Here is a 15,342-nt window from a genome sequence, read left to right as displayed (position 1 = left end):
CTCTATTCATTCTCATCGCCACCTCGCCACACATGAAATAACAACCCCCTCCCCCCTCATGTGCACGAGGTAGCGCTAGGAAAAGACAACAAAGGCCACATTAGTTCACACTCAGTCTCTAGCTGTCATTTAATAATGCACCGAAACCACAGCTCCCTTTCCACATCCAGGCCCCACAGAACTTTCCATGGTTTACCCCTGACGCTTCACATGCCCTGGTTCAATCCATTGACAGCACGTCGACCCCGGTATACCACATTGTTCCACTTCACTCTACTCCTTGCACGCCTTTCACCCTCCTGCATGTTCAGGCCCCGATCACAAAGTCTTTTTCACTCCTATCCTCTTGGTCAATCTTTCCTCACTCATTCTCTCCATGTGACCAAACCATTTACATTACATTGATTTACATTAGTTTACATTACATTAGTTTAAGGTTGCTATATAGTATGGCAATGTTGTTATAATCACATAACAGATCTCCAAGTATTGAGTGATATGAAATATAGGATAATGATACTATCACCATTGTCACTCTCTCACCAACCTCGTCCTGTCGCTACCTTACCTCATTGACACTCTCTGCATTACCAGGATCATTACATCACCACCCTGCCATCATTGCCATCCTTGCTGTATCATCACAGCTGTTTGTTATTATTATTAGTAGTATTTAGTCAGTGCTTTCTATATTTTTATTAATTAGTTTGAGAATTATCACATTTTTCTGAGCAGGCAGTAGTGCTGATAAGGACACAAGATTGTTTAACAAATCAGCTTGATTTTGAAATGAATTATACTGAAGAATTTTATTAATGTGGAAGACTGTTATCATAGTCTTGTTCATGCTGCAGTTATATGCTCTAAGACAATATGCGCTTAATTCTCTATTCTATCAAGTCATGATTATAAGTGATTGTGCTAAGCTAAAAGTATTAGGGTCTCAGTTGGACTGAGATTTTCATATCAGTTTAGCAGTTGATTTTTGAAATTCCTTTTTATTTTGCATTGGAACTGATATAATTTTCTTTTTTAGCTTGTATGTAATTTGCTTGATAAAGAAATCAAAGAAATTCCTGGGAAAACTGTATTTTGAACTGTAGTTTTCTTTGCGTGTGTTCATTTATTCCTCACATTTATGCTTAAATGGTTGAACTTATTAGTAATACATTGGTTCCTTCAAGGTGGATGGTCCATATCTGGCTATGATACTCCCAGCTTCAAAGGAAGAAGGCAAAAAATTGAAAAAGCGCTATGCTGTATTTAACTTTGATGGTTCACTGGCAGAGCTTAAAGGATTTGAAGTGAAGCGACGTGGAGAATTACAGCTTATAAAGATTTTCCAATCTTCTGTATTTGAAGCTTTCCTGAAGGGGGACACTTTGGACACTTGTTATGCCAGTGTTGCTAAGGTGAGGAGATGATGATGTTTGTGACCATATGCACTTAAAAGTAAATACAAATCAGGTTTTTTTGAAGCTGAGATCAGTTAATTGATCCTCAGTCCTACCTAAGAATGTTTTATTTTATGAATGTTCTTTCTAAGTATGCATATTCAGAAAGCCATTTATTTTCTAACTGTAAGTAATTTCTTTTTAGTGTGTTTTCCTTTGTATTTGTCCAAGAGAAACTTATTCTGATAATGAGTAATTTGAGTAAAGTAAGTTAATTTGAACAATTTAGTGACCACATTTAATAGTGATAGAATTTGAACAATTTAGTGACCACATTTAACAGATATCTCTATCACTCAGTCTGAATTCACATAGTTGCTGTTTTGGCAGTACTGAATTAATAGAGGATAAGAAGCTTTAGGAAGACTATCTGTTTTGGTGATATTGAATTATGAATGGATAAGAAGCTTTATGAAGACTATGTCATGTTTAATTATTTTTTTTATGATGATGGAGATTGGGATTTTTGTGTGTGGCTTATCTGTCCCTTGTTAAAGGGAATTTTTGTTTTGTATTTGCTGTTTATGTTTATTTACGGTAGATAAAAGTATAGTAAAAATGCATTTATAATGATTATACGAGTATAGTGAAGAAAAGGGTGTAGTTTAGATAAAGGTGTAGTAAAGATGGCCTTTGACTTGAACTGTAAGGTTTAAGTCAGTGACCACCTATATTGGGGATGTAGTGAAATGGAGGGTATAATAAAGATAGATTTGTATTGATGGTGGCCACTTGTGGTAAGGATGAAGTACAGATGAGGGTGTAGGGAAGATGGCCTTTGACATGACCCTTTTGGAGCATATGAAAGACCTGTAAAGCTCAGATCAAAGGCCATCACTGTAGAAGATGTAATGAAGAAGGAGTGTATTGAAGCTGGTCTTTGTCATGACCTGTAAGATTTAAGTCAGAGTTGAATGGTGTCAAGGACTGTGAAAGTAAGGATGTAATGATGATAGTGAAGATGATGGTGTAGCGACGATAGCCTTTAACAGATCAAAGAAGAGTGCTAATGAGGGTGTAGTGAAGATGTAGTTTAGTGTGGATGAGGGTGCCGTCAACTTGTAATTTGGTGACGTTGAGGGCGTTGTGAAGATGGCTTTTGATCTGACCCCAAAAATGACCCATACTTCGCTCAAGATGGTTACAGACCAGCTGAAGAAGCTAGTAAAGCATCAGTAAAGGAATGCAAAGGTATTGAAAGTATGTATAAGGCAGTAACTTAAGTAGATTATTCAGAAATAGTTAAACAAAGTTCATTTTTTCTTATCTCTGGTTGACACACACTAATTTTTTTTTTTTAAGGTTGCAGATTATTGGCTTGATGTATTGTACAGTAAAGCTGCAAACATGCCCGATTCCGAATTGTTTGATTTGATATCGGAGAATAGATCAATGAGTAAGAAACTTGAGGAATATGGAAGCCAAAAGTCTACTTCCATCTCAACAGCAAAACGACTGGCAGAATTCTTAGGAGACCAGATGGTGAAAGATGCAGGACTAAGCTGCAGATTTATTATCTCTAAGAAGCCTGATGGTGCACCAGTTACTGAAAGGTGAGGTTTATGGTTCTTTTGTGCTGCTTGACATTCTGAAACAAGAAATTCTCCTTTACATTTTAGGGGTTTGTGTCACTGTGTGACAGTGGCTCTGTCTCCATGATTGTCTGAATTTCACAATCTGTTTTTTTTTTTAAATGAAATCTGTTATCATGACTTTACTATCTTTGAGACAGAATAACTGTCTTGCTTCTTCCTTCATGGACCTGATTGTTCCTTTACTGTTATCAGTGAAAAGTTGTTCTGGGTCACTGTAGTTTTTAGGGGGTTGTAAATTGTCAAGTCTACCTTATACTTCCTTCCAACAGTATATTTACATATGTACAGTTTGATTGATCCATCCTTAAATAATTGGTTTCTCCTGTTAAGAGAGCCAGTTCCCCTTCTATTTTTGCTTTCCCTTGTTGCTGCCATGCACCCCTTTGGGCAGATTCGGCCAGACTTTTAACTATAGTGAGGTTGGAATGTTTAACCAGATTGTCTTTGAACACTTCCTTACCGTTACACATATACCTCATTTTATGAAGGGATTGTTTTCCTGAAAGCCGTTTGTAGATACAGTTTAAGCAGATTTGGCTATAATCAAGTGTTATACAATGGGATATACACTCATTTCTCTCTGGCATTCTCATATACACATAGGAAGCTCACTGAGTGTATTATTATTGATCCTCACTAAATATCCTGATAGTATCAATTTGCTTGTCATACTGGTGTCTGCTGTTGGACAGCATGGTCTTGTGAAGCACTTTAAGCTCACAGCAGTGAGTGCAGTCTGATTGCTCAGCATTGCAACAGTTAACAGAATAAGTAACTAAATGCCAGAACAGCAATTGAGGGTGAAACAGTGACACTTAATACCAGTTTAGTGTTGTGTATATTATAAAATTCATTCCTTTAATGGGGTGATGAGACAATGATTAAATTTTTAGAAGTTAGAACAGCAGCATCCAGTCCTAGTTTAGAACTTTTTTCTTTTTTATTCATTGCATATATTGTTCATGCATCCAAATGTGTATGTGTGATTGTGTCTTAGTTGTGTTTGAAACATATTTCCATGTATTTATTCATGGTTTGTTTATGCACTTATGTTTTTCCTAGTACCATACATTCATATAGATAAATCCACATGTTCATCAAGTTTTTCTTTAGCTTTAGGTTGTGTTTGCATACTAGAAACATTCTTGTTTGAATACCAGTAGTACCATGCTTCATTATGTTGGTACTAATCAGTATTTTCATTATACCTTTGAAATAATGTGTGTCACTTACACTGTTGATTCGCTAAAGCATCCACTCATTGACCTCTAGCTATCCCACCTTTTTCCAGTCCTCGACAAACTGTACTTAACCTTTCATTTGACTTTGCATAATTGAGCATCATGTACCAAAATTGTGCCTTTTGTCTGTCTTTTTATTGTAGTTATATAACACTGTTTCATCATATGAATTAAGGTTGCAGGTTTTTGTAAGATTTCTCACACATGATGTCAAAGTAGAATTTATGAAAAATAAAGAATAGTAAATTAGCAGCAGCTTATTATACTTGGCCAATACTCATGTTTCCCCTTTGCACACTTTACTTTGTTAAGCAGTCTCAGTTCTGGATATTTACCATGTTTTCAGAAATTCTTGAGATTATTGGTATATGCAAACACATATCATTCTGTGTTTTGTGGCAATCCCACCTATGATCTTTCAAGCAGAGCTCCTTGCTGAAAGGGCCATCAGTCGGTGTACCTTACTTTCTTAAGCAGTCTTTACTGCAAATATCCTCTTTGATTTTTGAACTATTTAGGATTATTATTCTGTCTTTCAGGGCCATTCCATTAGATATCTTTCAGGCAGAGCCCTCAGTGAAACATCATTACTTGCGGCGCTGGTTGAAGGACCCATCACTTACAGACTTTGACATCAGGAATGTACTTGACTGGGAATACTATATTGAAAGACTGTCAGGAACAGTAATGAAAATTGTTACCATTCCAGCAGCTCTTCAGGTAATATACAATATTGCATGTTTCATTCATAGTACTCTAAAGTTTAGCAAAAGTAATTCCACTTTTTTGGATGTAGTATGTGAAATTACAGATTTTTCCAACACAGTTCTGTTAGTCTGTATCATGACGGTATAACAAAGAGTCATAGAGCAAAAATGATTTCTTGATTTAGGTTTGGTATTAGAGTATCCTATCTATCTACATCTCTCACGCTTGCTCCCTCTGGGAACTCCCATCAATGGGGTGGCCTCAGCAACAGTTTCCACTTATCTATTTCTTTGCATATCAGAAATATAGATGTTTTCAAAGAGGATGCAAATTGATATTTCATCAAACAAATTGATAAATCATTGTGATCTACCATCCCTCTCAAAAACTAGCATTTTGCTTTACATGTGTCACCTTCGTATAATAGATTTTGCTTCATATTTTATCTGAGAGGTCATACTGCATATCTTTGGATAAATTTTGCATAAGGTTATGTTTAGGAGAACAGAATTGCATTGATATAATTGCAGCGTACAGACTTGGTCATACACTGTATCTTTCTCCCGTGGTCATAGCTTTTTTCTGGAGTTACTTCTCATTAATGTGAATTTTTGACTCAAACATAGTATGTATACTGCTCCTCTAATGAGGTGAGTGAAAGCCTTTTAGCTGTAGCTTTCATCACCTAGGGTATTCAGGCATCCTTGCAGCTTTTGGCACTATAGTAATTCTGATAGTAATTCTGACCATTTTAAAGTCAAGGAGTTTGTAATCTTTCATGTGTTTAAGGTATTCAGCTGTTGTTCTAATCATTGTGGACTGACAAGCCGCTGCAGGTAACATTTGGATTAAAAAATGAGACAGATATTAGGTTATGTGTATTAATGAACATGGATTATATTCAAAACAAATTTGTGAATGCAACATTCTCGGGACATTTATATTACTTCTTTCTTTTTGTGATCAGGGTGTTGCTAACCCAGTACCTAGAGTATCTCACCCTGACTGGTTACACAAGAAAGTTTTAGAGAGGAATGATACTCTTAAGCAGCGGCGTATTACTGATATGTTTAGTGCTGCCCCCAAGCCAAAACCTCAGCGCCACATGCAGTCCATGGTTGATAATGTGAGTTTAGATTGAATATTTACATTTATTAGATTTATGGTATTGAAGTTTATTGGAATTTTTTCCTTGTAAATGGCTAATTATTCTTGAGGATAAGGAATATTCATTACCTTGGGTCTTGCATGTTTCTTATGTACCTGCCAAGAAGCACCAACTTCATTGAAAAATCATGGGAAATTTACAAAAAGAAAACCAATATACATTTCTTTTCACTGCCATAAAGTATATTGCAGAATTTTTATAAAGAATTCTGTACTGTAAAAATATAAAGATTTTGAAAAACTTAAGCATAGAATACAAATCCATATTGTGCTGTTAAAGTACGAGAAAGCTATGCTCACAGCTAAAAGAACAAACAGAAGTGATTAGTGGATATATTATGATACTACCACTTCTCCTCCTTCTACTGCTACTACTCAGATTACTACTACTGTTGATGATAATAATATCTATTTACCTATTTATGTATAATTCTCTCAGGAGCCTCTTTATGCTAAGGGTAGCACTATTTCCAGTAACAGGGATGGATTGGGATGGTATGTAAAGTGAGAATGTCATGGCAAATGATTTGGTGAAAAGAGAAAAGGTGGTGAAATCCATATGTGAGAAGAAATGTGACAAGGGAGCTAGAGTGGATGGTATTGCAGCTGGATTTAAGACGGGGATGACTGTTGTTGCTTGGTTAATTAGGATTTTCATTATGTGTATGGATTATGGTGAAGTGCCTGAAGATAGGCATAATGCACGTATAATGCCATTTTATAAAGGTAACTGTCAGTGTTCAAGTTACAAAGGTATTAGATTGTTGGGTGTACCTGATAAGCTGTATGCATGAGTGGTGATCAAGAGGATGGTGGTAGAGGTTGAGTGAATATATGATGTGGGAGGGAAGGTATTAGGAGTGATTAGTTTTTATCAATAGAGTAATGTGTGTCTACGAGTAGGTAAAAAGGTAGGTAAGTGGTTCTAGGTGAAGGTGGGTTTTTTGGTAGTGTCACCATGGCTGTTTGATTTATATATGGATGGGGTGGTGAGGGAAGTAAATGCATGGGTCTTGGAGAAAGGGGCAGGTATGCAGTTTGTAGGGGGGGAGAGGGCCTGGGAAGTGAGTCAGTTTTAGTTTGCTAATGACATGGCACAGATTGAAGTGAGAAACTGCAGAATTAGAGTCCAAGTTTGGGGAAGTGTTTTAATGGAGGAAGTTGAGATTATATGCGAATAAAAGCTACCTTGCAAACGCGGGAGACAGCGACAAAAAAAAAGAAAAAAAAAAGATATTAAGTTTCCCAGTGCAGAGAGATGGTTAGTTGGGGTGTGGGTTTAATTATAGAAAACTTGGATGAAGTTGGGTGTATTAAATACCTAGGAGTGGGCATGGCAGCAAATAGAGCAGAGGTAAGTCAATGTTGGGTGAGGTGGGGAAAGGTTCTGGGAGCATTGAAGAATTGTGGAAAGAAAGGTCACTATCTGAGAGGACATAAATGGGCTATAGATAGGGTTATATGGAGGAAGATGGATGAGTTGGAAATGAAGTGCTTGAGGACAATATGTGGTGTGAGGTAGTTTAATTGATTAAGTAATGGAAGGGTAAGAGAGATGTGTGGAAATAAAAAGCATGTGGTTGAGAGAGCAGAAGAGGGTGTGTTGAAGTGGTTTGGACATATGGAGAGAATGAGTGAGGAAAGATTGACAAAGAGGATATTTGTGTCAGAAGTGGAGGGGACAAGGAGAAGCAGGACACCAAACTGGAGGTGGAAGGATGGAATGAAAAAGACTTTGAGCGATTGAGGCCTGAACATAAAGGAGAGTGAGAGGCGAGCAAGGAATAGAGTGAATTGGAACAGTAAGGTATACCGGGATTGATGTGCTGTCAGTGGACTGAACCAGGGCATGTGAAATGTCTAGGGTATATGTATATGTACGTATATGAGTGGATAGGCCATTCTTCATCTGTTTCCTGGCACTGCCTTGCTGACGTCGGAGACGGTGATCAAGTATAATGAATGAATAGATATAGTCTTAGTGATGATGTATGTGAGGCATGGGTAATAGATGAGAATATATGGAGGAAGGTGCATTTACTGGAAGTGAAGTGTCTGAGGGCAGTATGTGTGTTAATGAAATAAGTAATAGTAGGTAAGAGAGAGATGTAGTAATAAGAAGAGTATGGTTGAGAGAGGTGAAGAGGGTGTGCTGAAATAGATTTGACATTTGGAGAACAATAGTGATGAGAAGTTGACAAAAGGGGCTATAATTACCATAAGTGTAGGGGACGAGGAGAAGGATGAAGTGGAAAAGATCTTGAGCAGTTGGGGCCTGAACATTGTGGAGTTAACCAAAGCCTATGAAGCAGTTGTGGTAGACCATGGATAGGTCTGTAGGATAGGGGGCTGTATTTTCATTGCATTACGCATGACAGCTGAAGAGTGGATATAAGTGAATGACACCTTTTCTTTCTCCATTCCTGGTGCTCCCTCGCTGATGTTGGAAACGGGAAATAAGTGTGAATTTGAGAAAAAGACTTTACTGCACCATAATTTTACAGTAGTCCCAACATGAGAGATATGGAAAGGAAGTGTTGGAAATTAAATGCTTGAGGACAACATGTGGAGTGAGGATGGTTGATTAAGTAAGAAATATTAGGGCAAGAGAGGGTTGTGGTAGTAGGAAGAATAAGGTTGAGAGAGTTTAAGGGGTGTCCTAAATTGGTTTAGACATATGGACAGGATGATTGAGTAGAGACTTACTAAAAGGGTATATGTGCTAGTGGTGGAAGGGAGAAGAAGGGCGTAAGTGAATAAGTATGAATTGAAGAAAAGACTTTACCGCACTGTAATTATATAGTAGTCCCAACAGTGTTTTATGGATGTGAGATATGGGAAGGAAGTGTTGGAAATGAAATGCTTGAGGACAGTATGATGAATTAGGATGGTTGATTAAGTGAGAAATGTTAGGGTAAAAGAGGGGTGTGGTAGTAAGAACAATAAGGTTGAGAGAGTTTAAGAGGGTATGCTAAATTGGTGTAGACATAAGGAGATGATGATTGAGAAGAGGGTATTCATGTTAGCAGTGAAAGGGAGAAGAAGGGGGAGACTAACAGGATAATTTTAATTGTGTATTTAGAATATACTTTGTATATTGTTCTCTAAATATACACACTATTTCTAAGTTTGATATCAATTTATCCCTGCAGTCAGAGCAAGATCTATTTGCATCTCAAACAACACCTGATATTGAGGATACATTAACACCACAGTCCCAAAATCAGGGAGCTTTGTTTCCCACTGTGACAAGTAAGAAGCGTAAAAGAGTTTCAGATTTAAATGAGAAGATTGATGACTTAACCAAAAGCTGGAGAGATGTTCTTGGTAACCCTCCAAAGATTGGGAACTCTAAGGTCAGTGGATGGATTTTCTTTTTATGTAAAAGTGAATTGTAGGGGATGTACTGTATTATGTATTAAGCATTTTTATTGTAAGATGTTTGTATTTTAATCGGTAGAAATCTTTCATCAAGATTATGCGAAATATGCTGTAAATTTGATTATTTATGGAGCATCAGCTAAGTATGTCAATACCCAAATTTTTACTCCTCTTAAAGTTCATCATTCTTTTCTGTAAACTTTTACCCATACTATAGTTTCATTATGTTATTTCACTCACACAAACTATACACTTTTCTTCTGAATCATGCTATTCTCCATTTCAATATCATTTTTTCTTTAATTTTTTGAAATTTATTTTACGTTACTTCATTGGTGATCAGAACCCATACTTGCAAAACATTTTCATAGCTTATACAGCTGTTAGGTAGCTGCTTGGGTTTTATAGTAACAAAACTTACTGAATTAATGGGAAAATTTTTAAATTGCTCTTCATCTTTCAAACATGAGTGTATGAGGCTGCACAGTCAGTAAAATGTTTTAGAGAAAAATCTACAAGTTCTGTGGTAGATATTTGTCTGTATTCATAGTGAAGTGGCTCTTGCTGCAGTCTCCTCTTAATTTAGTATACCATTATATCACATGCCTTGTAAAAGCAGTTCTCTCATTTTTTCAAGTGCATTTGTTGAATCTTTCAACTATTTCTGAAGTTGCTACTTGCTGAAGCACTCTTTTTATGAGTATTTTATCAATAACCCATAACAGGTGCCTTAACACATGAGCAGTGTCTTGTCATTCATGTGGCACACCTGTTAGAGTACTTTATCTATATAAGATTTCTTGACTCTGACAACATTTTAAATCCTTCAAGTTTCTCTCAGAAGAATCTCTTTTGTTTGCTATCTACAGTCAGCTTCCTATAACAGACCAGTGTTTCAGTCATATATATCACATAAAACTGTGCCTAACCTTATTTGAGAACCCATACTGGTAAATTAACTATTTTCCCTATTACATTCTTTAGTAATGGAAAAGTACATGCCTTTGTGCACTCACATATTTCATCCTTCTCACCTTTATCCCCTTTTGATATCCTTAACTATCTCATGCATTTCTCATTTCATTTGACAGTGATCACCTCACTCCTGTCAGATTCAAAAGATGCAGGGACATATAAAGGGAGAAAAGACAGTTGTTATGTTCAGAGTAAAGCAAATACTTGTCGTACCACAAATAAACTGAGTGCAAGAAATCATGAATTGAGCTCACTGTTGCCATCAGTATGAAAGGTAGATGTGGGAGTACCGAACATTATACATTCATAATGTTAGTCCACTAGGTCTTTACATTTTTGATTGATTTACTTAGTTCTGTACAGAACAATCCAAGAGAAAAGTACTATGAGGTTTCTGAGGTTTATTAGAATTATAAGACATTTTTACTTAAAGTGCACACCATTCAGAAAGCTAACAGAATTTGGAAGACTGGAGTGGCATACCCATAACTTTAATATGAACTAGATAGTTGTTTTGTGCACACCTTGTTCATGTTTGAATGTAATTTTTTTTTCTTTGCTCTATGTCATTTTTCTCTTAGTAAGCTGTGTCAGACTTCCCCTTTCAGACTTTTTTTTAATATCATCTTACAGACTTTCTTTAGTTTACCTTTCATAGAATACTTTTAAGTCTCCCACATTCATTATACCAGATGAAATTGGAGCACTGTAGATGAACTTGGCATACAGTACACTGGAGCTGTTTGGTACATAAACACAGTAGGCTTCCAAATAGACTTTGTATGATATTAGATGATGGTAGTTGTAAGAATGAATTCATATGAAAAAGAAGAATTGAGATTAATTGTTCCCAAATTGTAACAGAGGTAAGAAATTTGTGCTGCGTGCACAGCACAGATAGAAGTAGAATCTGTTTAACATTAGTTAAAGTTCAAAGCTGCACTAAAGAAATACCTGATGTTGGAAGTGCTTTCTGGTATTTAACTTAGCCACCATTATTTGCAAAGAAATTCTTTACTTAATCCGTATGAATTCCAGGAAGAAGTAGCAGCTTGGGTTATATTCCAAAAAAAGAAATGGGAGTTCCAGCGTCTTCAGCGGGAGAAACGATCTAAAAGAGTGCGGACTGATGGTTATCCTACCATAGGTAATGTCAGTGGCAGGGCTGATTCTGGCAGAGTAGTCAGGTCAGGGCCTACCACCACTCTTGGTGGCTTCCTGCGCAGATCTCAACGTACACTGTTGGATGTTCCATGGCAGATTATACAGGTATGATATTTGAGAATTTAGCTTGGTATTCTGATATATTACTGCCTATTTTATTATATTTTTTGTCTTGGTTGTCAGAGCCAAACAGGTACCTGATATGACCTTAACAGATATCATGTATTCTGTAAATCTGGTTTTTGAAATAAGTTTTTAGGAAAGGAATTACTAAAAATAAAATGAAAGACACGAATGCTCCAGTCAGTGATTTGGTGTCCACTCATATATATGTATCTAAAGAATACTGCCCATGTATTTCTTGTGTGTCATAGAAGTTAACTAAAGGGAATGGGGGCTTAAAATCCTCCCCTCTTGTATTACTTCCCAAAAAAATGAACACAGAAAGAAGCCAAGTGAGGATTTTTCCCTTTAAGGCTCATTCCTCTGTTCATCATGCTACCTCGTACACTTGGGAAATGGCAGTTATGTATGAAAAAATTGAATGTATCTTTTTTTTCTTTTCACATGTTTGCCATTTCCCATGTGAGTGAGGTTGCATCAAGAACAGATGACAAAATCTTGGAGGGGAAAATCTATCTATCTATATCTCTGATGCCTGTTCCCAACTGGAACTCCCTCATGGGTGTGGCCATAGCAATAGAGTCTCCATAACTAGTGAACTCTAGTGCCATTTCTTAGCCTTTAGTGCCTCACCCTTGACATTTTACATTATCATTTCAAGTATAGAAGCAATATAATATATTTTATAGTATTTCACTTTTTAAAGAAAATATATTTTGACCCCAAAAATACCCTGAGCTATTCGCTGCATTTTAGATCTCTTTTATTTGTTTGAAAAATAGATTCGCTTCAAAATTCATTTTAGTATAGGGCCTATTTTTCATGCTGAATATGACTGTCAGGTTGAAATATTGTTTAGAAGCCACCAAGTCCTGTAATTAAGCATTGATAATTGATTATTACATATTTGAGATATTTCTTTATTATTTGCATCATGATTATTTTATATCTTTTGGCCAAGGGAATATAAAAAGTTTAAGAGAGTCAGATCCTATCTATAGGGAAGATATTGATGAATTAGAAAACCATGTTCCTTAGTAGTCTGGGAAATGAGGAAGAACACTGTCTTGAAGAAACTAGACTTCTCTCACCAACTTCCCAAGGTGCTTTTACTTTATTGTTTTTCTTCAGTTGTGTAGATGGATTGCATTTTGTTGCCATTTCTCTGCAAAAAAAAATGTCTTTTCAGTTGTATGTTTGTTTCAGTGATTATTTATTTCAGTAACATAAAATATGGCTCAAACAACACATTTTCCCTTCCATCAAAGTGGCTCCATGACAGGTTAGACATTTAATGTATGGTGATGACGAACTCAATATCTTTACAGTTTTATTTGTCATGTATTCAGGTAGCTTTTGCATTGATTTTGCATTTTCATGTTGATATAAGAAATATATTTTAATAATTTCTGCATCCATACATTTGTTATTAACTGGATCTAAAAGAAAATAAAAGTACAAGGAAGCATCCTTGTCAGCCAATAACCACATTTGTTGTAATTGAAAACATGTTGTGCTTGTTCTTTCTCGAAAAAGTACAGTATACTACATTGTGTCATATTTTGTAGTTGCCAGGTATTGCTACTGTCCATTAGAGACTGTAGAAAGATTTTTGTCTGCAACTGTACATGTACGGAGTTAATACAGAAATTCATGTCAGCTGTCAGTTCAGGTAGAATGAGGAAGGGAGGGAAGCACCTCTGTCAGTGAGCTATGTGTGAAGGCAAAGGGCTTTGTTTTCTATGGCTAAGTTTACAGCCTAGAGGTGTTGGCCTGAAGCTGAATTAGGTACATTTGAATGACTGTTTTGCATTCTTCCTTAACTGTTTTAGTTATAGTGTGACTAGTATGGTGGTAATGAATACTTAGAAAATAAGTAAGAAATTTATGTCAGTGGCAAAGAGTGTCACAAAATGATATTTTGGCATATGCATTCACACTTGACCTGAAATGTAAGGTTTTATTGTTGTATTGGTTTGAAAAACTTTGATATTGAAATTGTCAATGGAATAGCAAAAAGATTAAACAAGAAATAAAGGTGTTTTGTCATGAAGATATGGTGTTACGTTAATAATTATAAACTTTATTACGTAAAACCTTTTTTTCATCTTGCAGAGACAAATATTTATTAATTAGAACCTTTTTTTCAGCTTGCAGAGACAAATACTCCAGGACTTTATAAATTATGGGCCTTAGTTGGTCATGATCTTCATCTGATAAAATTAATTGTCCCAAGAATATTTTATGTCAATCAACGTGTAGCTAAATCAGAAAGTGGAACAGATGGAGTGTGGCGCAAAGTAAATAAGACCCTTCCCCGCTCACATCCTGTTTACCACCTGTATGAATATACGGTTCCAGAGGAAGTGTTTCGAGAGCACAGTAATGAGCTTATGGCTGATTTGTCCACTCCTGATATTGAAGGGATTTATGAGACTCAGGTTTGTTATATGAATTTCAGTTTCTGCAGAGATGCACATCAAGCTTGAGTAACAGTTATATTTAGTTTGTGAATGCATAGTTAGTAACAGACCTTTTTATATTACACAGTTATGAGTGGTCTTCTGTATATAATGTATAACTTTTCAGGTAACTGCCTTTTGATGATGAAAATTATTATTTTGATATAAACTCGATTGGTCTCCTTTGCTATAAATGAGGGATACATTCCAAGAGAAAGTTGCATAAAATAAAAATGATGTAAAGAAAGATAGATTTTCATAGTAGAAGGGGTTAGATTCAAGACCTACTCCAAATCCAGTATTCCCAATTTTAGACATTCAGAAATAAGGCACTGGAATTGTATATACTTAATGTCTATAAACCTATTAAGAAAGCACATAAATGAATAATACTGTCTTCCACAGCCTATAGTTTTGAGCATGAGTAGTAGATTTTGTAGTGTGAAGATATCGCATTGCAGGTTAGAGTGAGGGGCTTGGCCTTTTTCATTCCATCCATCCACCTTCTTCTCAGTTTTCCCTTTTTCCTCCCATGTATATGCATCTTCTTAGTGTCCTCACCTCACTCATCCTCTCCATATGCCCATAACATTTTAGCACACCCTTCTCAGCTCTCTCATACATTCTCCTTATCCTACCACACCCCTCCCTTATCCTGTCATTTCATATTCAATCAACCCTCCTCACATCACATTTTGTCCTCACCACTTCACTCCCATCACATTCACCCTCTTCTGTATTTGTTTATGCGCTGCCCATGCCTCACATTGTATCACACAGCACTGTCGAAACTACTATGCGATCAAACACCCATTTTTGCTGTCGTGATTTCCTTCCACACTTTCCTTAGTGTGCCCTGGACCTATGCCCCCTTACCTAACCTATGGCTCATTTCAGCTCTGTGATTCCATTTGCTCTGATGATATTAATTTTTGATACTCCCAGGTTCACTGTAGCATGTTTGTAGATTTTATTTTTCTTATGATTGTGGCATTTCAGATTTTTTATGCATACACAAATCAAGTTGTAGCATTACTTGCTAAATTTCAGCTCTACTTTGTCATGATTTGCA

The 15,342-nt window shown here is 36.3% G+C and overlaps 1 protein-coding gene across 1 annotated transcript in view; it reads left to right on the top strand.

The window, feature by feature from the left end:
- Window positions 1-15,342, top strand: part of PolE1 (DNA polymerase epsilon catalytic subunit 1) — a 59,856-nt gene that overhangs the window by 28,873 nt on the left and 15,641 nt on the right. The window contains exons 18-24 of the mRNA XM_071674502.1: window positions 1,185-1,412; window positions 2,757-3,007; window positions 4,830-5,010; window positions 5,966-6,124; window positions 9,318-9,521; window positions 11,560-11,790; window positions 13,959-14,249. Of these exons, the coding sequence (XP_071530603.1) occupies window positions 1,185-1,412; window positions 2,757-3,007; window positions 4,830-5,010; window positions 5,966-6,124; window positions 9,318-9,521; window positions 11,560-11,790; window positions 13,959-14,249 (1,545 nt within the window). The remainder of the gene's footprint in view (window positions 1-1,184; window positions 1,413-2,756; window positions 3,008-4,829; window positions 5,011-5,965; window positions 6,125-9,317; window positions 9,522-11,559; window positions 11,791-13,958; window positions 14,250-15,342) is intronic.

The sequence above is a fragment of the Panulirus ornatus genome, chromosome 20, assembly GCF_036320965.1.
Source record: "Panulirus ornatus isolate Po-2019 chromosome 20, ASM3632096v1, whole genome shotgun sequence".
NCBI classification, from domain to species: domain Eukaryota; kingdom Metazoa; phylum Arthropoda; class Malacostraca; order Decapoda; family Palinuridae; genus Panulirus; species Panulirus ornatus.
The sequence above is the reverse complement of the archived record's forward strand: the minus strand, read 5'-3'. Positions and strand labels throughout refer to the sequence as shown.